The 26,145-nt window shown below is 37.3% G+C and overlaps 1 protein-coding gene across 5 annotated transcripts in view; it reads right to left on the reverse strand.

Moving 5' to 3' along the window:
- Window positions 1-26,145, reverse strand: part of NSUN7 (NOP2/Sun RNA methyltransferase family member 7) — a 64,983-nt gene that overhangs the window by 9,380 nt on the left and 29,458 nt on the right. For 4 of the 5 annotated variants that reach the window (XM_082464211.1, XM_082464212.1, XM_082464214.1 and 1 more), the window contains 3 exons: window positions 23,345-23,488; window positions 17,377-17,478; window positions 15,497-15,614 (listed from right to left, as the gene is read on the reverse strand). In XM_082464211.1, the coding sequence (XP_082320337.1) occupies window positions 15,497-15,614; window positions 17,377-17,478; window positions 23,345-23,488 (364 nt within the window). The remainder of the gene's footprint in view (window positions 1-15,496; window positions 15,615-17,376; window positions 17,479-23,344; window positions 23,489-26,145) is intronic. The other variant, XM_082464213.1, reaches the window with a different exon arrangement.

The following is a 26,145-nucleotide window of genomic DNA, read 5'->3' on the forward strand; positions in this document are numbered from 1 at the left end:
AACCCAAACAGACCTACATCAAGACATATTGTAATTAAAATGGCGAAAGTTAAAGAGAGGATTCTGAAGGCAGCAAGAGAAAAACAAAGTGTTAGTTACAAGGGAACCCCCATAAGGCTGTCAGCTGATTTCTCTACAGAAACGTTACAGTACAGAAGGGAGTGGCAAGATATATTCAAATTCCTAAAAGGGAAAAGTGTGCAACCTAGAATACTATACCCAGCAAGATTATCATTTAGAATAGAAGGAGAGACAAAGAATTTCTCAGATAAGCAAAACTGACAAGAATACAGCAATACTAAACCTATCCTAAAAGAAGTATTGAAAGGTCTTCTCTAAATAGAAGAGAAGCAAGAATGTATAGAAAAGAGAAAATCACAATTGGAAAGTAAATCACTTAAATAAGTCAGTACACAGATTTTTAAAAAATCAAAACATTTTTGTGAAAATGATGACAATGAACAGCAAAAGGATAAACATGAAGATGTAAAAGAGGACATCAAAATCATAAAATGTGGGGAAGGAAAGTAAGAAAATGTAGATTCTTTTTTTTTTAGAATGTGTTTGAGCCTATATGACTATCAGTCTAAAGCAAGTAGATATAGGAAGGGGTTAACATACTTGAAAAACAGAATAACCACAAATCAAAAACACACAATAGATTCACAAAAACCAAAAAGAACACAAGCATAAAATAAAAGGAAATCATCAAACCACAAAAAGAAAAACAAAAGGAAAAAAGAAAGGAACAAAGAAGAAACACAGAATCAACTGGAAAACAAGGTTTAAAATGGCAATAAATACGTATCTACCAATAATTACCTTAAATGTCAATGGACTAAATGCTCCAATCAAAAGACATAGAGTGGCGGATTGGATTAAAAAACAAAAGCCTACGATATGCTGCCTACAAGAGACCCACTTTAGGGCAGGAGACACACATAGATTGAAAGTGAGGGGATGGAAAAAGATATTTCATGCAAACAGAAATGACAAGTGGGGGTCACAATACTCATGTCAGACAAAACAGACTTGAAAACAAAGGCCATAAAGAAAGATAAGGATATATCACTATATAATGATAAAAGGATCAATACAAGAAGAGAATTTTACACTCATTAACATATATGCACCTAATACAGAAGCACCCAAATATATAAAACAAATACTAACAGACATAAAGGGAGAAATTGACGGGAATACAATAATAGTAGGAGACTTTAACACCCCACTCATATCAATGGAAATATCTTCTAGACAGAAAATCAATATGGCAACATAGATCCTAAACGATAAAATTGAGCAGTGAGACTTAACTGATATTTTCAGGACACGACAACTAAAAAAAACCAGAATACACATTCTTTTCAAGTGCACATGGAACATTCTCTAGGGCTGACCATATACTAGGGCACAAAACAAGCCTCAACAAATTGAAGAGTACAGAAATTATCTCAAACATCTTTTCTGACCACAATGGCATGAAACTAGAAATCAACCACAGAAAAAGAAATGAGAAAAAAAAGACTACATGGAGACTAAAAAACATGCTATTAAAAAAACAGTGGGTCAATGATGAAATCAAAGAGGAAATTTAAAAATACCTTGAGACAAATGACAATGAAAACACAACCAAACAAAATCTATAGGATGCAGCAAAAACAGTTCTTAGAAGTTCATTGTGATACAGGCCTTCCTCAAGAAACAAGAAAAACCTCAAATAAACAACCTAACCTACCACCTAAAAGAATTACAAAGAGAACAAACAAAACATAAAGTCAGCAGAAGGAAGGAAATAATAAAGATCAGAGGGGAAATAAATAAAATAGAGATTAAAAAACTATAGAAAAAAAATAATAAAACCAAGAGCTGGTTTGCTGAAAGGGTAAACAAAATTGACAAACCTCTGAACAGGCTCACCAAGAAGAAAAGAGAGAGAACCCAAATAAAAAAAATAAGAAATGAAAAAGGAGGGACTTTCCTGGTGGTGTAGTGGTTAAGAATCCACCTGCCAATGAAAGGGGCATGAGTTCGATCCCTGGTCTGGGAAGATCCCACTTGCCACGGAGCAACTAAGCCCATGCGCCACAACTACTGAGCCTGCGCTCTACAGCCTGCGAGCCACAACTACTGAAGCCCGCGTGCCTAGAGCCCATGCTCCGCAACAAGAGAAGCCACCACAATGAGAAGCCCATGCACCGCAACAAAGAGTGGCCCCTGCTCGCTGCAACTAGAGAAGGTCCTCACGCAGCAACGAAGACCCAACACAGCCAAAAATAAATAACAAAATAAAAATAAATAAATTTATTTTAAAAAAAAGAAAAAGAAGAAATCTCAACTGATACCACAGAAATACAAAAAAGAAAAAAAAAACGGTCAGAGAATACTATGAAAATTATATGCCAACAAATTCAACAACCTAGAAGAAATGGACAAGATTTTAGAAACACAGAGCCCACTAAAATTGAATCAAGAAGAAACAGATAATTTGAACAGACTGATCACTAGAAGTGAAATAGAACCTGTAATTTTAAAACCCTCTACAAACAAAAGTCCAGGACCAGATGGCTTCACAGGCAAATTCTACCAAACATACAAAGAAGAACTTTTACTGATCCTTCTCAAACTCTTCCAAATGATTGAAGAGGAGGGAACACTCCCAAAGACATTCTATGAAGCCACCATCACCCTGATACCAAAACCAGACAAAGATACCACCAAATAAGAAAATTAGAGGCCAAAATCTTTGATGAATATAGATGCAAAAATTCTCAACAAAATACTAGCAACCCGAGTCCAATACACATAAAAAAGATCATACACCACGACCAAGTGGGATTCATCCCAAGTTCATAAGGATGGTTCAACAAATGCAATTCAATCAATATAATACACCACACAAACAAAATAAAAGACAGAAACCACATGATCATCTCAATAGATGCAGAAAAAGCATTTGACAAAATTGAACATCCATTCATGATAAAAACTCTTACCAAAGTGGGTATAGAGGGAACGTATCTCAACATAATAGCAAAATTATGACAAACCCCACAGCCAACAGAATACTCAATGGTGAAAAACTGAAAGACCTCCCACTAAAATCTGGAACAAGACAAGGATGCCCACTCTCACCACTTCTACTCAACATAGTATTGGAAGTTCTAGCCCCAGCAATCAGACAAGAAAAAGAAATGAAAGGTATCCAAATTGGAAGGGAAGAAGTAAAACTGTTATATGCAGATAACATGATACTATATATAGAAAACCCTAAAGACTCCACACAAAAACTACTAGAACTGATAAATGAATTCAGCAAGGTAGCAGGATACAAGATTAATATACAGAAATCGGTTGCATTTCTTTACACTAACAATGAAATATCAGAAAGGGAATGTAAAACAACAATACCTTTTACAATCACACCAAAAAAATAAAATAGGAATAAACTTGACCAAGGAGATGAAAGACTTATATGCTGAGAACTATAAAACATTAATAAAGAAAATTAAAGATGATTCAAAGAAACAGAAAGATATCCCATGCTCTTGGATTGGAAGAATATTGTTAAAATGGCCATACTACCCAAAGCAGTCTACAGAATTAATGTGATCCCTATCAAATTACCCATGACATTTTACACAGAACTAAAACAAATAATTCTAAAATTTATATGGAACCATAAAAGACCCAGAATTGCCAAAGCAATCCTGAGGAAAAAGAACAAAGCAGGAGGGGACTTCCTTGGTGGCACAGTGGTTAAGAATCTGCCTGCCAATGCAGGGGACACGAATTTGATCCCTGGTCTGGGAAGATCCCACATGCCGTGGAGCAACTAAGCCCGTGTGCCACAACTACTGAGCCTGCACTCTAGAGCCCACAAGCCACAACTACTGAGCCCAAGTGCCACAACTACTGAAGCCCGTGTGCCTAGAGCCTGTGCTCTACAACAAGAGAAGCCACTGCAATGAGAAGCCCGTGCACCACAACGAAGAGTAGCTCCCACTCGCCACAACTAGAGAAAGCCTGCACACAGCAACAAAAAGCCAACACAGCCATAAATAAATAAATAAATAAATAAATAAATAAATAAATAAATAAATAAAATTTTAAAAGAAGAACAAAGCAGGAGGCATAACTGTCCCAGACTTCAGACAATACTACAAAGCTACAGTAATCAAAACAGTGTGGTACTGTCACAAAAACAGATATATGGTCATTGGAACAGAATACAGAGCCCAGAAATAAACCCACACACCTACAGGTAAATAATCTTTGACAAAGGAGGCAAGAATATACAATGGGAAAAGGACAGTCTCTTCAGCAAGTGGTGCTGGGAAAGTTGGACAGCCACATGTAAATCAATAAAGTTAGAACACACCCTCACACCATGCACAAAAATAAACTCAAAATGGCCTAAAGACTTAAACATAAGTCATGACACCATAAAACTCCTAGAAGAGAACATAGGCAAAACATTCTCTGACATAAATCGTACCAATGTTTTCTTAGGTCAGACTCCCAAGGCAATAGAAATAAAAACAAAAATGAACAAATGGGACCTAATCAAACTTACAAGCTTTTGCACAGCAAGGGAAGCCGTCAAAATGAAAAGACAACCTACTGAATAGGAGAAAATATTTGCAAACAATGCAGCCAACAAGGACTTAATTTCCAAAATATACAAACAGCTCATACAACTCAAAAACAAAACAACAAACAACCCAATCGAAAAATTGGCAGAAGATCTTAATAGACATTTCTCCAAAGAAGACATACAGATGGCCAGTAGGCACAGGAAAAGATGCTCAACATCTCTAATTATTAGAGAAATGCAAATCAAAACTACTTGAGGTACCACCTCACACCGGTCAGAATGGCCATCATTAAAAAAATCTACAAATAACAAATGCTGGAGAGGGTATGGAGAAAAGGGAACCCTCCTACACTGTTAGTGGGAATGTAAGTTGGTGCAGCCACTGTGGAAAACAGTATGGAGGTTCCTTAAAAAAGTAAAAATAGAAGGGAATTCCCTGGCGGTCCAGTGGCTAGGACTCCACGCTTTCACTGCTGAGGGCCCGGGTTCGATCCCTTGTCAGGGAACTAAGATCCCACAAGCCGTGTGGCGCAGTCAAAAAAAAAAAACCAAAAAACCTAAAAACAGAATTACCATATGATCCAGCAATCCCAATCCTGGGCATATATCCAGACAAAACTATAATTCAAAAAGATACATGCACCCTATGTTCAGAGCAGCACTATTCACAATAGCCAAGACATGGAAACAACGTAAATGTCCACTGACAGATGAATGGATAAAGAAGATGTGGTACATATATATGCAATGGAATACTACTCAGCCATAAAAAAGAACGAAATAGGACTTCCCTGGTGGCGCAGTGGTTAAGAATCCGCCTGCCAATGCAGGGGGTACAGGTCCAAGCCCTGATCCGGGAAGATCCCACATGCCACGGAGCAACTAAGCCCATGTGCCACAACTACTGAGCCTGCACTCTAGAGCCCGCGAGCCACAACTACTGAGCCCGTGTGCCACAACTACTGAAGCCCACGCACCTAGAGCCCGTGCTCCACAACAAGAGAAGCCACCACAATGAGAAGCCCGCGCACCGCAACGAACAGTAGCCCCCACTCACTGCAACTAGAGAAAGCCTGCGCGCAGCAACGAAGACCCAACGCAGCCAAAAAATAAAAAATAAAAGAACAAAATAGTGCCATTTGCAGCTAGAGATTATCATGCTAAGTGAAGTCAGAAAGAGAAAGACAAATACCATATGATACCACTTATATGTGGAATCTAAAATATGACACAATTGAACCTATTTATGAAACAGAAACAAACTCATAGACATAGAGAACAGACTTGTGGTTGCCAAGAGGGAAGGGGGGTGGGGGAGGGATGGAGTGGGAAGCTGGGGTTAGCAGATGTAAGCTATTATATATAGAATGGATAAACAACAAGGTCCTACTGTATAGCACAGGGAACTATATTCAATATCCTGTGATAAACCATAATAGAAAAGAATATTTTTTAAAAAGAATGTATATATATGTATAACTGAATCAGTTTCCTGTACAGCAGAAATTAACACATTGTAAAGTCAACCATACGTCAATAAAAAAAAGAATAGAATAATAGAATGTCAAAGCAGTACAATACTATTATAAAATAAAAGCTCTAGTATTTCACATTAGCTCATAGTTTATTATACTTCCCAAGTTTCCCATCTTTAAACAACTATGCCAAGAACAACCTTTCAACATATTAAAAACTCTTCCCCAAGTCACTAATATGTTAATAAAAAGGCTTCCATTATCAAAACAGGTAAATATGTATAGTAATCACAAACGTATAATCCAAAAAAATCCTTTACCTCCACATGTCAGAATACAAAAAGTACGACTTCCTTCTTTTGGTTACTTTTTGCACAATTACAATATAAAAATATGGCCTATCAGTACATTATTCTTCTCAATCACTTTTGAGATTAACAGATGACTTATGTGGTGTTCAAGAAAGTACATACCAAAGACTTTGTGTCAGAAATACAAAAATCTCTAATCACTAATATGTTTAAACTAAAATTTTAGTTTTTATATTTAATATTTAATTTTTCATTCAATAGTAAATGGTTCATTCATAAACAGTAATTGTTATAGTCTCATGCTTTTATAAATAAAACATTTAATCAAAGGAATAAATAATTTTCCACAAAAGTTAAAGTATCAGGAACTCTTATTAATAATTTTGTATGTTATATTCTGAAGTTTAAAACCATTTCAAATTTATATTTATTCACTCATTTGCCTACTTTGTGAAAAGCACATAAATAAAATATTAGCTCTCTTAAATAGTTTACAATTTAGTTGGAGAAACTAATTGGTATACAATAATATAAAGAAGACCACGTAAGAATGCTGAGCCAAGTAGAGACAAAATTATGTAGGAGTACAGAACAAGGTACAATTAATTGTGGCCATGGGAGATAGCAAATATGAAGACTTCACAGAGGAAGGAGCATTGGTGCTATGTCTTGAAGAATAAGTAGGTATCCAATAAGGCAAAGACGGGATTCTAGACAGACAGAAGAACATGAACAAAAGCACAAGTGTCATGAAGATGTATGTTCAGGGAACAGCAAGTATTTCCACGTGGCTGAGGCAGAGAGTGAGTAAGAGGATGTAGAGGTCACTTAGGATGTGGGCAGACACACATGACCTCAAATGACATGCCAAAGAGTCTGGCCAATAGTGGTGCGTACTAAAATGTTTGTGCTGAACTAAGCTGAAATATAATAGCTGTGTAGGTTCTACACAGCTAGTCACTCCTCTTACCAACCTTGTAACCAACAGACTGAATTTCTGAGGCCTATTCGTCAGTGTTCTCTACACAAATAGAAAGCATCAAAATAAATAATTCACTTATATATTAAATAAAGAATACTCACTGAAAATAATTATTTCTTACCAATGTAAGGTTGGGATTTTTGTCAGTTAGATATATCTAGCACCTAGAAGAGTGCCTGGTATATAGTAGATACTCAACAAATATTTATTTAATAGACCATGATATATTTTAGCTACATACATGTTATCTTTTCTAATAGTAATAATAATCCATAATCAATACTGGTAAAGTTACCATACAGAAATTGGCCCTGCATAACAAAATGATCTTCAAACCCCAACTTACAGTCCATTTCTTTGAATAATAAAATAAGTTAATACCCAGAGTCCAACCCATACCTGACTTAGATGATGACATTTGGGAATTTTTGAGTTGGTGATACTTAAATGAGATTTTGGATTTAGAATTGATCCTGGAATGGGTGAAGACTTGAGAATGCTGGAGTGAGATAAATGTATTTTGTGTATGAAACAGACATCAATTTTAGGGGGCCAGAGAGTGGACTATTGTGGGTTCAATAGTGTCCCCCCCACCAAATTCATGTCCACCCAAAACTCCAGAATGTGACCTTATTTGGAAATAGGGTCTTAGCAAAGGAGCTAATACTGGAGTAGGATAAACCCTAGGTCCAATATTGGTGTCCCTACAAGAAGAGAGGATATACAGAGACACACAGGGGAAGAAGACCACATGACGATGGAGGCAGAGATTGAAGTGATGAAGCTACAAGCCAAGGAACACCAAGGACTGTTAAACACCAGAAGATGGAAGAGAGTCACAGAATAGATTCCCTCTCAGAGGCCCTAGAGGGAATCACCCCTGCCAACTACTTGATTTTGGACTTCTGGTCTCCAGAACTGTGAGAGAATAAATTTCTGTTGTTACAAGTCAACAAGTTTAGGATAATTTATTGTGGCAGCTCAGGCAAATAATACACATGGAAAAAGGAATTTTGCAGCTGTAATTAAGGTCTCAAATTAGTTAACCTTAAACTATGGGTATTATCTCAGTGGACCTGACCTAATCACAGGAGCCATCCAGGTCTACAGCTTAGAGACAGAAGAAATCAGAGATTCAAAGCACGAGCAGAGTAAGATGCATTATTGTTGGCTTGAAGATGGAGGAATGGCAAGTGGCAAGGAATGAATGTGGTCTCTAGAAGCAGAGAGCAATCTTGGATTGATAGCCAGCAAAGAAACAAGGACCTCAGTCCCACAACCACAAGAGTGAGGTTGGAAGCAAATTTTCCCCCAGAGTCTCCAGCAAAGAATTCATCAGGCTGACATCCTGAGCAGAGAATCCATCCATGCCATCCAGACAACTGACCTACAGAACTCTGAGTTAATTAACAGGTACTGTCTTCAACTGCTACATCTGTGGTAATTTCTTAAGCATAAATAGAAAACTAATACACAATGGCTCACATTTAGTGAGGAGAAATGCCAGACTGTCATGGCAGACAGTGGAAGATAGGATTAGAAGCCTCAGAGGAGTGAGCTTGCTTCAGTGGATGTACTATTAGGGCTCAAGAACTCTCCAGAGGACTATGTTGAGAGGAGGGCCCAGAAGATACACATTTTATCAGAGCAACAAGGAGTGTGCTGCTGGGAGGGCACTAGCAGCACTCATAAGTTCACTGGTGGCTTCCCTCCCTAGGCCAGGGCTGACAGTAGGAGAGGCCATTATAGAACTGGGCTCACTGAGAGCAATGAGAATAAAGATCCTGAAACAACAGAGACTAAGTGGGCAAAGTACCCATCAGAAGCCAGGTGTATGTGATTACTGATTATCTTAATGAGCACCAAGGCTAGAAGAGCAATCCAATCCCACTCATGCACTGCTTATCTTCCCTATACTCCACCTTTACTAGTAACAGAAAATCAAAACACAGAATACAACCTATCAGTACCTAGCCCTCAAGCTCAAAGACTGTTCACTATTAGAAAATATTTAGCATTAATTCACCACCATGTTAAAATGTCAGATGAGAAAAAACATTTGATTGTATCATTAAATGCTGCAAAGGCTTTTGATAAAACTAGGCATCCATTAGTGATTTTAAAAATCTCTTATTACGATCCTGGCATAAGTATAGACATACAGATCAATGAAACAGAATTGAGAGGCCAGAAATAAGCCCATTCATCTATGATCAACTGACTTTCAACAGGGGTGCCAAGACCATTCACTGTAGAAAGAATAGTCTCTTCAACAAACGGTGCTGGGACAACTGGATATCCACATGCAAAGGAATGAAGTTGGACCCCTACCTCATAACATATACAAAAATTAATCAAAATGGATAACAGACATAAACGTAAGAGCTAAGATTACAAAATGGTTGGAAGAAAACATAGGCATAATTCTTCATGACCTTGCATTAAATAACAGTTTCTTAGATATGATACCTAAAGCACAAGCAATAAAATAAAAAACAAATAAATCGGACTTCTTCAAAATTATAAACTTTTATGCATCAAAGGACATTATCAAGAAAGTAAAAAGACAGCCCACGAATGGGAGATAATAATTGCAAGTTATATATGTGATAAGGGTATGATATACAGAACATATAAGGGAGTCTTACAACTCAACAATAAAAAAGACAAATACAGTCATCCCTTGGTATGAGGGGGATTGGTTCCAGGGCACCCCTTGGATACCAAGATCCACAGATGCTCAAATACCTTATATAAAATGGTGTAGTATTTGCATATAACCTAAGCACATGCTCCTGTATACTTTAAATTATCTCTAGATTACTCATAATACCTAATACAATGTAAATGCTATGTAAATAGTTGCAGCAAATTCAAGTTTTGCTTTTTGGAAATTGCTGGAATTTTTTCCCAAATATTTTCAATCTGCAGTTGGTTGAATCCTCAGATGTGGACCCCTCAGACATGGAAGGCCAACTGTAACACAATTTTTTTTTAATAAATTTATTTATTTATTTTTGGCTGCGTTGGGTCTTCGTTGCTGCGCGCGGGCTTTCTCTAGTTGCAGCAAGCAGGGGCTACTCTTCGTTGCAGTGTGCAGGCTTCTTGTTGCGGTGGCTTCTCTTGTTGCGGAGCATGGGCTCTAGGCATGCGGGCTTCAGCAGCTGTGGCATGTGGGCTCAGTAGTTGTGTCTCGCAGGCTCTAGAGCACAGGCTCAGTAGTTGTGGCACACGGGCTTAGTTGCTCCGCGGCATGTGGGATCTTCCCGGACCAGGGCTCAAACTCGTGTCCCTGGCCTTGGCAGGCGGATTCTTAACCAGTGCGTCACCAGGGAAGTCCCGTAATACAGTTCTTAAATGGGCAAAGAACCTGAATACATTGTCCAAAGAAGATATATAAATGGTTACTAAGTACATGAAAAGAAGCTCAACATCACTAGTTCCCAGGAAAATTCAAATCAAAACCACAGTGACCAAGATTGGCCAAGATGGCAGAGTAGGAAGACTCTGAGCTCACTTCCTCTCAAGAGCACACCAAAATCACAACTATTTGCAGAACAACCATTGATGAAGAAGTCTGGTACCTACCAGAAAAGATCTTCTACAACTAAAGACATAAAGAAAGAGCCACAAGACAGGTAGGAGGGGCAGACTTGAAATACAGCTAAGTCCCATAACCCCAGGTGGGTGACCCACAAATTGGAGAATAATTATATTGCAGAGGTTCTCCCACAAGAGTGACAGTTATGAGCGCTATATCAGGCTCCCCAGCCTGGGGGTCCGGCACCAGGAAGACAAGGCCCCAGGGCATTTGGCCTTGAAGGCCAGTGGGACTTAATTTCAGGAGTCCCACAGGTCTGGGAGAAATAGAGACTTCACTCTTAAATGGCACACACAAAAGCTCAGATGTTCTGGAACCCAGGGAAAAAGCAGTAATTTGATAGGAGCCTGGGCCAGACCTACTTGCTGGTCTTGGAGAGTCTCTCAGAGAGGTGAGGGGCGGCTGCGCTCACCCTGGGTGCACAGACACTGGTGGCAGCCATTCTTGGGAGTTCCTTCTACCACATGGATGCTGATACTGGCAAACACCATTGTGGAATCCTCCCTCTAGCTCATTAGCACCAAGACCTGGCCCCACCCAACCCAACAGCCTTTATGTGCCAGTGCTGGGACAAATCAGGCCAAGCAACTAATTGGGTGGGATACAGCACCACCCATCAGCAGACAGACTGCCTAAAGACCTCCATATCCGCCTCTGGACAAGGCCCTGCCCAATAGAGGGCCCAGGGCCCATTTCCAACCACCAGTGAGCAAGCACCAGCCCCAGAATCCTCTGGGCCTTGCCTGCTCTAGCCTCTGGACCAGGCTGACCCAACGTGGGCAGACACCAGATGCAAGAAAACCACAGTCCCACAGCCTGAAAACCTATCCTGTCCAGACCAGGCCAGACCCTGCCCTGGGACCAGCTGGGCCCTGGCCCTGCCCACTAACAGGCCAACAGAAGCTTCAGGACACCCCAGACTCTGTACCCAACTGTGTCAGGATCTGCTCCCCTTCCCTGCCTCACCCCCAGCCATGTTATATCAGCTCTGGGATGTCTGGGCCCTGCAACCAGACTCCAGGACCTGGCTCTTGATGTCAGCAGTCCAGCACTAACCCCAGGACCCAGCTTCAACCACCAGTGGGTGGGCATCCCATAGATTTTGTAAGGTTGTGTTTTCATTTTCATTTGTCTTGAGGCATTTCCTGATTTCTTCTTTGATTTCATTGTTGACCCATTGGTTTCTTAGTAGCATGTTGTTTAGTCTCCATGTGTTCATTCTTTTCCTGTTTTTCTTTCTGTGGTTGATTTCTGGTTTCATACTGTTGTGGTCAGATAAGATGTTTCAAATAATTTCTATCCTTTTAAATTTGTTGAGGTTTTTTTTTTATGACCTAGTATGTGGTCTATCCTAGAGAATATTCCGTGTGCCCTTGAAAAGAATCTGTATTCTGGCTTTTTTGGAAGTAGTGTTCTGTAGATATCAATTAAGTCCTACTGATCTATTGTGTCATTTAGAACCTCTGTTGCCTTACTGATTTTTTGTCTGGATGATCTGTCCATTGATGTCAATGGGGTGTTAAGGTCTACTATTATTGTATTATTGTCAGTTTCTCCCTTTGTATCTGTTAGTATGTTCAAAGAACTTATACCTACCCTTCTCAAACTATTCCAAAAAACTGAAGAGGGAACACTCCCAAATTCATTCTGAAGCCACCATCACCCTGATACCAAAACCAGACAAAAACACTACAAAAAATGAAAACCACAGGCCAATATCTCTGATGAATATAGATGCAAAAATCTTCAAAACAAGATATTAGCAAACAAAATCCAACAATACATAAAAAGGATAATACACCATGATCAAGCTGTAATCATTCCAGGGTAGCAAGGACAGCTCAATATATGCAATCAATCAATGTGATACACCACATTAACAAAAGGAAAGACAAAAACCACATGATCATCTCAATAGACAGAAAAAGCATTTGACAAAATTCAACACCCATTCTTGATAAAAACTGTCACAGAAGTGGGTATAGGGGGAACATATTTCAACATAATAAAGCCATTTATGACAAACCCACAGCCAACATAATACTCAACAGTGAAAAGCTGAACGCCTTCCCACTAAATTCTGGAACAAGACAAGGATGCCCAGTTTCACCACTTCTACTCAACATAGTATTGGAAGTCCTAGCCCCAACAATCAGATAAGAAAAAGAAATGAAAGGTATCCAAATTGGAAGGGAAGAGGTAAAATTGTCACTATTTGGAGATGACATGATACTCTATATAGAGAACCCTAAAGTCTCCACACAAAAACTATGAGAATAAATGAATTCAGCAAGGTAGTAGGATACAAGATTAATATACAGAAATTTGTTGCATTTCTTTACACTAACAATGAAATTTCAGAAAGAGAAAGTAAAAAAAAAAATCCTGTTTAAAACTGCATCAAAAAAAATACCTAGGAATAAACTCAATCAAGGCAGTAAACACCTGTATGCTGAAGACTATAAAACTTTGAAAAAGAAACTGAAGATGATTCAAAGAAATGGAAAGATATCCCATGCACTTGGATTGGAAGAATTAATATTTTTAAAATGGCCATACTACTCCAAGCAATCTACAGATTTAATGCAATCCTTATCAAAATACCCATGACATTTTTCACAGAACTAGAACAAATAACCCTAAAATGTATATGGAACCACAAAAGGCCCAGAATTATCAAAGCAATCCTGAGGGAAAAGAACAAAGCAGGAGGCATAACCCTCCAGACTTCAGACTATACTACAGAGTTACAGTAATCAAAACAGTGTGCTGTTGGCACAAAAACAGACATATAGTTCAGTGGAACAGAACAGACAGCCCAGAAATAAACCCACAAACCTATGATCAATTAATCTTTGACAACACAGGCAAGAATATACAATGGATAAAAGACAGTCTCTCTTGAAGACTTGTTGATGTGGTATTGGGAAAGCTGGACAGCTACATGTAAATCAATGAAATTACAACACTCTCTCACACCATACACAAAAATAAACTCAAAATGTTTTAAAGACCTAAATATAAGATTTGACACCATAAAACTCCTAGAAGAGAACATAGGCAAAACATTCTCTGACATAAATTGTAGCAGTATTTTCTTAGATCAGTCTCCCAAGGCAATAGAAATAAAAACAAAAATAAACAAATGGGACCTAATCAAACTTACAAGCTTTTGCACAGCAAGGGAAACCATTAAAAAAATGAAAGGACAACCAAGGGAATGGGAGAAAATATTTGCAAACAATGCAACCAACAAGGACTTAATTTCCAAAATATACAAACAGCTCATACAACTTAACAACAAAAAAACAAACAACCCAATCAAAAAACTGGCAGAAGACCTTAATAGACATTTCTCCAAAGAAGACATACAGATGGCCAGTAGGCACATGAAAAGATGATCAATGTCGCTAATTATTACAGAAATGCAAATCAAAACCACAATGAAGCATCACCTCACACTGGTCAGAATGGCTGTCATCAAAAAGTCTACACATAATAAATGCTAGAGAGGGTGTGGAGATGTTCCTCTATTTTTGCCATATTACATTCTTAGAACCTTATCCCTGACAGACAAATCAAGAGTCATCCACACTAATGATTTTGGTCATATACCTGCAATAATTCTCTTTGCCAATAGATGGAGATTTAGTTAATGCTGTGTTGAGAAGCTGGCAGAAAAAAGGTTGGCTGTTAGCCACCAACAAGAATTACTAAATAAGGAAGTAAAGTAAGAAGGGAAATACGGATGTGGTTAACAAACATGTCCACCTGTGAACTGGCAAAGGAAAAACATCAAATTAAAAGGAGAGAGCAAACCATATACATATTAAGATGCTACTATAAGAACTACAGGAAAAGTTCAGAACAGGAGAAATAAGTAAAAAATAGGAGACATTTTTAAATACCTTATTAATTGTCACAGTCTTGAAGAACTAATTGGTATCATATAGTAATCTTAAATATATTCCTTATCTTGATGTCCAGAGTTTAGATGGAGTATTACTGTTTTTCTTCTCTGCCTCTAGTTTATTATAGCATTTTACCCAGAAGCTTCTATGGTTATTCAAACTATTCTTATCTTAGTCCTTGTGGGTGCCAAAGGCTAAATGGGTCTAAGAAACACATGTTTTCAGATAATAAACATCCAATTTTCTCTCTATTTTCTAAGGTTATTTTATACTCTTACTTTTCTTCTACTGAAGCACAGATGTATCTAAAACTCAGGGTATAAAGTTTATACTCAATTTATCCAGAAATCAATCAAGTCAACACCCAAATGCCTTTAGCCTTATTTAACAATAACAACAAAAACAAGAATCTTTTAGTGTACAAGAGAATGCACATGCCAAGCCATTGTAAAGGCTTTACAGAACCTACTTTAAAGTTATAAGAAGTTAGGCTATTTGGTCATATTAAAGTCTAATAAAAAGGAACTGAAACGTCTTCTACTTCTAACTCAGAAAATCAAAGCTTTTCACTTTCAAAAACATTTGGTTGAGGTGTTTATAAGAATCCTTCCTTTCTTACCTATAAGATTGTACTTTAGTCCCGTGGTCTTGAAATTCCAGTGCTTTCTTAACAACAGCTTCATTTTCTTCTGGATAAACTGAACATGTGCAGTAAACAACTGCTTGAGCTCTAGTAACTACATTTAAAGAAGATGGAATTAATATAATGACCCCATCAACAATCCTAAACAAATCTGTTATGTTTTCAAACGTCTGTCTGTACTAATACCACATGGTTTTGATGGGAATTATTTCTATAGATGCTTGCATGGCTCCCCGTTAAAGCATGTATTAGTAATGTAGTCTGTGGCCAATAAATAAAGTAAATCTAACTGGATTGTATGGAAATCTAATCAATGTGACCAACCTAATTACAAACACTAACAAATAAATACTGCAGATTACCATAAGCTTGACACTTCCAGCTATTCTTCCACAAGCCATATCACGTAACTAGTTAAAAGGACTCTAGAAACAGACAGACTTAGACGTGAATCCCAATTCTGTAACTTACTGCTGTATGAACCTGGGAAAATTACTTAACTCTCCAATTCTTCAACTGTAAAATGAGGTAATATTACTACCTGCAACTCGCTCACTTATTCACACTTACTGAGCACCTACTACGTGCTAGGCAGTGTTCTCACCATTCAATATACACATACAAAAATCCCTGCCCCAGGGAGCTTATTTTCTATGTTTCATTGACATAAGACATAAATAAATAAGAAAATTAGGGAATTCCCTGGTGGTCCAGTGGTTAGGACTCAGCGCTCTCACTGCCAGAGGCCCAGGCTCGATCCCTGGTTGGGGAACTAAGATCCTGCAAGCCACGCAGTGGCACAGCCCAAGTAAAAAAAAAAAAAATATACACACACACACACACACATATATACAGCATTAGGAAGTGACAAATGCTATAGAGCAAATCAAAGCAGATACGGAGGACAGTTAGTTTCAAAAGATTATCCTGCAATTTTAAACAGAGTAATCAGAGAAAGAAGTTTAAAAATGCATTATTTACCAACTTCCTCATCTTCCAATCAACTCATTTCATAGATCATATACATACTATCATATTCAAATTAATATTTTTTAATAACATCAATTAAAGGGGCAGAACTCCTCTGTGTTTTCTATTTTGCCTTATTTCTACTTCACATATGCTATATCTTCATATATTAAATCATCTATACCCTATACTTACCTTTGAGCCTTTGGAGGTCAGGATTTATCCACACTCATATCCTTAACAACCAGCTTAATATCTGACTCAGAGCAGGCATTTGATAAACATGCACTGAATTAATAAAAGTTTATATAATTTCTCAGAGACTTCTAGATTTCCATATCTAAGTGTGGAAGGGCATTGGTACTCAAAATCTAAATGGTACTCAAAATCTAAATGCAGTGATTGAAGCAATAATATAAATACTTAAAGAGCCTTGTTACTCAGACTTAAAGAGATCTAGGCTTTACCTGTAATTGCATCTCTGTTCTCTTTTTAGTACTAAGAGAAGTAAGAGTTTGATTAAAGTTGGGATTATAGAAGAGTTAGGGGCAGGCACAATGACAACGGAAAAATTACATCGAGTAAGAAGACAAAGAAAAGAAATAAAGAAGATGAAACTACAACAATGGATGTATGTAATTATTTTACTTCAGCATTAAAGAAAACTGTAAATTATTCTTGCTAACCTATGCTTAAAAGGATAGTAAAGCATATATTTTTGAGAATTAAATTGGTAAAAATAAATATTTTGTTATTTGAAGGAACTGAGTGTTCCGAAAAATTCACTTATGGTTCACACATCATTGCCTGAATATAATAGATAAATGAAGTATTAATGTTTCTAAGATTTACAACATAGTTTCAGATTACACTGATAACAAACTTACATTTCATTGCATGTGTTAGCTGTTCATATTGCTGTTGAGCAAGAATATGAAGTTTATCTTCTGACGGGCCTCCTTGAGAGAAATCTTTAAGTAAACCTGTATCTAAAAGGAAATAAATGCTTTTAAATATATCACTATTAGATGTTTTTCATATATTGCTATTAACACATTATTTAATATTTTAATCATTTTCCCTATTAATGACAGTTTTCATGGAAAATATTTATTAAAAATAAATAGGCAGGGGACTTCCCTGGTGGCACAGTGGTTAAGAATCCACCTGCCAATGCAGGGGACACGGGTTCAAGCCCTGGTCCGGGAAGATCCCACATGCCTTGGAGCAACTAAGCCCATGCACCACAACTACTGAGCCTGTGCTCTGGAGCCCACGAGCCACAACTACTGAAGCCTGCATGCCACAACAACTGAAGCCTACGTGCCTAGAGCCCATGCTCCACAACAAGAGAAGCCACTGCAATGAGAAGCCCGTGCACCGCAATGAAGAATAGCCCCCGCTCATTGCAACTAGAGAAAGCCTGCACACAGCAATGAAGACACCAAAAATAAATGAATAAAAATAAATAAATTTTTTTAAATAAATAAATAAATAGGCAGTATTGTAGAAATACTTAAAAACTGAATTGATAAAGGTAATTTTGCTTAGTTTTAATATTATTTTTCCTTTTTTTTCCAAGTTCTTATGATATAGTCATCCAACCAGCCAAAATAAGTCATTTAGGTATAAAAAACAGAATACAGTCAGTCTGGGTACTAATAGAGGGAAAAAAGATTTATTTTCCAAGGTAGAAACTGATGGGCTATAGTCAGATCTGAGTAAGAAAGAACACAAAAGGATACAGTTAAAAACATTAACTTACTGAAAGAAATTTTGGAAGAAAAAACTAGAGGGCCCGTGTGCAGCAACGAAGACCCAATGCAGCCAAAAATAAATAAATAAAATTAATAAAAAGAAAGAAAGAAATTCTTATAGTAATTCTTTAAATTTCTGAAACTATTTTTAAAATATTTCTCGATAATATTAACTAAGATATACTGAATACTACTCTATATAGATTATTTTATTCAACAACCCCTTGAAGCATTATTATCCCTTTTAACATTGAAAAAACTGTTCAAGCATACATTAAACAACTTGTCTAAGGTCACATAGCTACTAGTTGAGAGCCAGGTTCTAGCCTGGCAATCTGACCAACCTTCTAACCCCTGTTTTATTCTGCCTCTCAGTAACTCCCTGCAGTATGAGAGCCAATTATTTATACCATATATTTGGCTATTCCCCACTCCAGTAATATCACTAAAGGTTAATTAAACTCTATTTCTTCCCAATTTAGTTTTACTCTTCACATTCTTCTCTTTCATCACTTTTTAAAGGACTATTTACCCATTATTATACTCTAAAACCATATCAGCTTACCTTTTTCACCCCATTTTAAAATAATTCCAAGTTGTTAGCAGAGATTGACTTCATACATTCCTCTAATATGATAATTTTTATGATAAACATTCTAAAATTGGTTGCAATGTTTTTCAATGTTAAATTGTTTTTCAAACTAATTCATGATTTCTCACAAATCTAAGTCTTTTGGATTCATCCCCACTAAATTTATGACTACTATTTCTACCATAATCACTAGGTCAGCAGTTCCTTATTTGCTCTGGCTATTACCTCATCAAAGTACATTTTCCTTCAAAACCCTCCTTTTTTCCAGGTTTGCCAAAGACAAACTTATCTGGTCACCTCTTCAAGGATTTCAAAATATTACCAATATCTAGGAAACTTTTTTTTGTTTTTTAAATAAATTTATTTATTTATTTATTTTATTTTTGGCTGCGTTGGGTCTTCATTGCTGCACGCGGGCTTCCTCTAGTTGTGGTGAGTAGGGGCTACTCTCTGTTGCGGTGTGTGGGCTTCTCATTGCGGTGGCTTCTCTTGTTGTGGAGCACGGGCTCTAGGCACGCGGGCTTCAGGAGTTGTGGCTCCCAGGCTCTAGAGTGCAGGCTCAGTAGTTGTGGCGCACGGACTTAGTTGCTCTGTGGCATGTGGGATCTTCCCGGACCAGGGTTCGAACCCGTGTCCCCTGCATTGGCAGGCGGATTCTTAACCACTGAGCCACCAGGGAAGCCCTAGGAAACTTTTTACTTTCCCTCTTTTCGTCATTTGTAGTTCCCTTTGTGCTTCACCCACACCCCAGCCTCTAAATGATTTTTACCTATGGTTTATTTTGTTCTGCATTCTTACTTCAAGATGACCCAGGATAAGGCCAGAGTCTCACAGTAGTTCTAAGCTCTAGTTCTCTTAACTGGAATGCTTATTGTAGCTGTAGCTATTTCTTCCCCTCTTCTTTCAAAATCTAATTATTCTTTGATCATTTCCCTAAGTTAGTGTGGGAATTTTCTCAGTCTACCATACTCCCATCTGAGTTGGTTAGTCTTGGAAAGAAATTTTCTGTAGCAAGACAGAATTCCACATAGTTCAGTATAAGCCCAGTTAAAAATTGTGTGGTATAGTGCAGGGGTCCCCAACCCCCAGCCACGGACCAGTAGTGGTCCATGTCCTGTTAGGAACTGGGCCACACAGCAGGAGGTGAGCAGTGGGCGAGTGAGTGAAGCTTCATTGTTATTTACAGCCACTCCCTATCACTCATATTACCGCCTGAGCTCCTCCTCCTGTCAGATCAGGGGCAGCATTAGAGTCTCATAGGAGTGTGAACCCTACTGTGAACTGCACATGCGAGGGATCTAGGCTGTGCGCTCCTTATGAGAATCTAATGCCTGATAATCTGAGGTGGAGCTGAGGTGGTGATGCTAGGGCTGGGGAGTGGCTGCAAATACAGATTATTATTAGCAGAGAGGTTTGACTGCACAGAGAGCATAATAAATCAATTGCTTGCAGACTCATATCAAATCCTATCAGTTATACAGATTGCCAACAAACACATGAAAGAATGCTCAACATCATTAATCATTAGAGAAATGCAAATCAAAATTACAATGAGATATCATCTCACACTGGTCAGAATGGCCATCATCAAAAAATCTACAAACAATAAATGCTGGAGAGGGTGTGGAGAAAAGGGAACCCTCTTGCACTGTTGGTGGGAATGTAAGTTGATATAGCCACTATGGAGAACAGTATGGAGGTTCCTTAAAAAACTAAAAATAGAACTACCATATGACCCAGCAATCCCACTACTGGGCATAAACCCTGAGAAGACCATAATTCAAAAAGAGTCATGTACCAAAATGTTCATTGCAGCTCTATTTACAATAGCCAGGACATGGAAGCAACCTAAGTGTCCATCAACAGATGAATGGATAAAGAAGATGTGGCACATACATACAATGGAATATTACTCAGCCATAAAAAGAAACGAAATTGAGTTATTTGTAGTGAGGTGGATGGACCTAGAGTCTGTCATACAGAGTGAAGTAAGTCAGAAAGAGAAAAATAAATACCGTATGCTAACATATATATATGGAATCTAAGGAAAAAAAAAAAAAGGTCACGAAGAACCTAGAGGCAAGACGGAATAGAGACACAGACCTACTAGAGAATGGACTTGAGGATAAGGGGAGGCGGAAGGGTAAGCTGTGACAAAGTGAGAGAGTGGCATGGACATATATACACTACCAAACGTAAAACAGATAGCTAGTGGGAAGCAGCTGCATAGCACAGGGAGATCAGCTCGGTGCTTTGTGACCACCTAGAGGGGTGGGATAGGGAGAGTGGGAGGGAGGGAGACGTAAGAGGGAAGAGATATGGGAACATATGTATATGTATAACTGACTCACTTTGTTATAAAGCAGAAACTAACACACCATTGTAAAGCAATTATACTCCAATAAAGATGTTAAAAAAAAAAAATCCCTATCAGTGAGTGGCAAGTGACAATTAAGCTGTATCTTATGGAGTAGACTGGACATAAGCAACACACTTCGGGTGTCACTGTCTCCCATCACACCCAGATGGGACCATCTAGTTGCCGGAAAACAAGCTCAGGGCTCCCACTGATTCTGCATTATGGTGAGTTGTATAATTATTTCATTATATATTACAATGTAACAATAATAGAAATAAAGTGTACAATAAGGACTTCCTTAGTGGCGCAGTGGTTAAGAATCCGCCTGCTGGACTTCCCTGGTGGCAGAGTGGTTAAGAATCAGCCTGGCAATGCAGGGGACACGGGTTCGAGCCCTGGTCCAGGAAGATCTAAGCAACTAAGAGCAACTAAGCAACTAAGCGGAGCAACTAAGCCCGTGCGTCACAACTACTGAACCTGCACTCTAGAGCCCACGAGTCAAAACTACTGTGTCCGTGTGCCACAACTACTGAAGCCTGCATGCCTTGAACCCATGCTCCGCAACAAGAGAAGCCACTGCAATGAGAAGCCCGTGCACCACAAGGCCACAACTAGAGAAAGCCCGTGCACAGCAACGAAGACCCAACACAGCCAAAAATAAATAAATAAAATTTTAAAATTAAAAAAAAAAAAAAGCGCACAAAAATGTAGTGTGCTTGAATCATCCCGAAACCATCCCCCCACCCCAACCGCCAGTCCGTGGAAAAACTGTCTTCCATGAAACCAGTCCCTGGTGCCAAAAAGGTTGGGGACCACCGGTACAGTGGAATTCTTTCTATAGTGTAGTATAGTGGAATTCTTTCTATAGTGTAGTATAGTGGAATGCTTTCTATAGTGTAGTATAGTGGAATGTGCTAACTAATCTGAATTTGAATCCCAGCTTTGAATCTAGCTACATGACCTCAGGCAACTTGCTAACTTTGTCTGAATCTTGGGGGGTTTTTTCCCCTTTATAAAACAGAGATAATTAAATAACACTATCCTCACAAAGTTATTGTGAATATTAAGTTATAATGCATGAACACTTCCTAGATATTGACTGGGGCATAGTTGCGCTCCATAAATATTAGTTTCTTTCCCTCAATTACTTTCTCTTCATTTTAGATTCTGTCCTTGCTAGAAATAGAAAACAGTTACTCAACATATTCTGAATGTTGGTGGAATGTCTTCTTTGTCTAATATTCTAGTTAACCGTATCTATGCCTTTCACTATAAACAAGGGATTAGAGTAAGAAGCAATTTCAGTTAACACACTGTGATTAAGAGCATGATTCAAAGGGCTAGAGTCAGAGCAGTAGTGTTTGAATCCAGGCTCTGACACTTACTAGTCAAAAGACTCTGAGAGGCTTCAACCTCTCTTGAACCTCAGATTCCATATTTATAAAAGAGAAATAATGAGTAACCAATTCATTGAGTTCTTGTGAGGATTTGATGAAATAATCCAAGCAAAGTATTTAGTTCAGCGCCTTATACATAAGTGCTCAATAAATGTTAATGTTAAATAATATTTCTTAATTTATTAAAGAAGCAAATAAAATATTCTCAGAATATTTAATCTGAGATATTCGTGTCATAAAACATACATACTGGGGGTTAAAGAAGTCTTGAGTTTGAAATAGTCTAATCATGATTTAATTGGGATCATCTTGGAGCACAGACTCTAGAGTCAGGCAGATCTAAATCTGAATCCTAGCTCTCTTACCAACTAGTTATGTGACTTTATAAAAATGAATGAATCTTTCTGAGTCTCAGTTTTTTTATCTATAAAATGCTGATAAATGTTAATGCCTATATTTTGAGCTCTGGTATATGCCAGAATAGCATACTGGCATCTGTTCTGATTGCCTACATCACTCTAATTATTGAACATTTTGAATATTCCCCTTGCCCATATCTCACAGAACTGGTATAATAAAGATTAAATGAGGTAATGGATGTAAAATACTTTATCCATATTAAGTGCTTTACATATGGTAGTTATTCATTAATCAGACGTATCTGATATGTCATCTTAATGATTTTAAATAATTTCATTTAAAAAATATTAAAATTTCAATAATTTAGAAATTAAAAGTTAAAGCAAGTACCTTCATGCTCATTTAAAATAAATTCTACTGGATTGCTAACACCCAGTCCTGAACAACGAGGTAGCAGCAGAATCACTTTAACTTTCTGTAACCTATGATCCTTTGATTCAAGGTTAATAAATGTCTCATGAAGTATTTCAATATCTGGGAGAAAAAACACAGAAAACATATGTAAAAATATTAATTAAAAATCTTAATGCAGTATGTAATTATATCTATTTATCATTGTTCATTTTTAAATCCTCAACCCCACAAAAAGTCATTTTAATGCAGTCAGAAAAGAGGATTATTTTCTGATAACATCCTAAAGTTAATACGTGAATTCTCTTAATAGAGTTCTTTCTCCTTTACTTGAGAGAATGATTTTGAAGTTTAAATATCTTCTACATAAAATATAATTTAAATTTTCCATTCTGAACTTCAGATTCCATTTAAAGCAGTATGGTATAGTGGAGGGAAATGGCTTTTAGAGGCAGAAATACCCAAGTTTGACTCCCAACTTCACTATTTACTATCTGTGTGACTTAATCTAAGCCTCAATTTCCTTATTTGTAAAATGGGATAATAATGCCCACACCTCATCTAATTGTAGTGAAGATTGAGATAAAGTAGTTAGGCTTAGCATGGTGCCTAGTATACAGCAAATGCTCAGTATTGGTTTCTCCCCTTCCCATTTTTTAACCCCTTTTATATTCTATTTTTCCCAGAAAAAAATTTTTATTAGCATTTATATTTTCATTTAGCATTTTATAATTTTTATTTAGGCACAGTCTAAATGTCCTCAGGAACCTTATAATTTAAGAGTGTCTGCCTTCCCTCAGGTTATAACTATCTGTGACCCTATCTTAGGGCCACCCCTTCACTTCTGCAATGGCTCCCATTCCCCTCATCTGCTGAGGAGTCGCTCTTGAAATTGCCCTACCCAACCCTTCTCTTGTCTGATCAATTCTTCCCTCTTTCTAGTCTGTCCTTTTGAAAAAAAATTTTTAATCAAGTGGGTCTCTTTCTTTTTTCCCCTATTTTTAACTGTTTATCGTAAAAGTTTAAACATATTATGTCAAAAATAGACATAATATGTAATAAATTCTCAAGTACCCGTTATGGTGCTTCAACAATGAACCATTCATGCCCACTCTTGTTTCATCTATATCCACACCCACTTCCACTCCCCCATATTATTTTGAATCTATAAAATATTTCACCATATATCTCTAAAAGATAAGAACCCCTTTAAAAATACAACCCCATACATTTTAAAAAGTAATTTCTTATTATCATCAAATAATAATGGCATACAATCGTGGCTCAAATTTTCCAATAGTCTCAAACTTGTCAAATTTTTTTTTACAGTTTGTTAAAATCAGGATTTAGATAACGTACATACATTGCAATTAGTTGATGTCTTATTTTAAATTTCTTTTTGTTTACAGGTACCCTCTCCATTTTTTCTTACCATTTATTTCTTAATGAAACATGTTTTTTTTGTACTACTAGAGTTTCCCACAGTCTGGATTTTGCTAATTACTTTCCTAAAGTGTAGTTTATTAGTAGCTGGATCTTTAGAGCTTAATTAGATTCAAGTTCTTTTTTTTTCTTGGTGGGTGGGGAGCACAAAACTACTTCACAAGTGGCATCACATTCATCCATTAAATTGCCTTTATGGTACCAGCAAAGAGGTTGCAAAATAATCATATTCTACTTCTGTCTTCCCTTTTTCATTTATCACCTGGAATGCTTCTAAAAGAAGAAACTTCCCTTCCTTTACTGCTTGGTTACCCAGTGGTTCCTATTCTCTCTGGTTAACTAGGTAAAAATTCAAAGGGGTAATAAACCTGGAAGCGCTGGATCATAGGGCATGTAGTTTTTTCAATTTCAGTGATTAATGCTAGTTTTCCAAAGTCACTGTACAAATTTACAGTCCAACCAACGGTGTTTGAGCATTCCTAATGCTCCTTACCTTGCCAGCACATGGTACTGCCATCTTTTTAATTTTAATCATTCTGTGGATATGTGGTGGTAAGTTGTGATTTGAACTGCATTTCCCTGATTACTAATGGGGTTAAGGTACTTTTACATAAGTTTTTTTGGTATTTGTATATCCCCTTTTGTGAAATGCCTGGTCATGTCTCTTGCACATTTTCCAATTGGGCTGTCTTTTTTATTGTTAATTTGTAAGAATTCTTTGTACACTGGGCAAAAAAAACTCTTCATCAGTTTATATATTCCCTCTCTACAGTTTGCCTTTGTACTCTCTTAACACATAGAAGTTCTTAAATTTTAAAAAATTTTACTGTAGTCCAATTTATCAATCTTTTCTTTTATGATGAGTGCTTTATGTGCCCTGTTTAAGAAATCTTTACCAACCCCAGTCAAGAAGTTTTCTCCTATAATACATTCTAGATTCTAGATGTGTGTAGATGGTGTGAAGCAGGGGTCATTTTTTTTCCCAGCACCGTTTACTAAAAAGACCTTCTCTTCCTTAATATCCTGTAGCATCAAGAGGATTGAATTGAACCTATACAGATCAACTTGGAGAGGAAACTCATCTTTATGACATTTAGTAGTTCAATTCATGAACATGGTCTGTTGTTTCCATTTATTTAGGTCTTCTTTCTTTCTTTCAATAATGTCCCATAAGTTTTATGAGGAGGTCTTACACATCTTTTACTAGATGTATTGCTAAATGTTTTACTTTTTTTGTTCATTGTAAAAGGTATCTGCTTCATTTTCAAATTTTTGTTATTGGTGTATGGAAACTGAATTTGTATGCTGACCTTGTATCTAGCAACACTGCAAAAGTC

This window comes from Balaenoptera physalus, assembly GCF_965194825.1.
Source record: "Balaenoptera physalus genome assembly, chromosome: 5".
Lineage (NCBI taxonomy): Eukaryota > Metazoa > Chordata > Mammalia > Artiodactyla > Balaenopteridae > Balaenoptera > Balaenoptera physalus.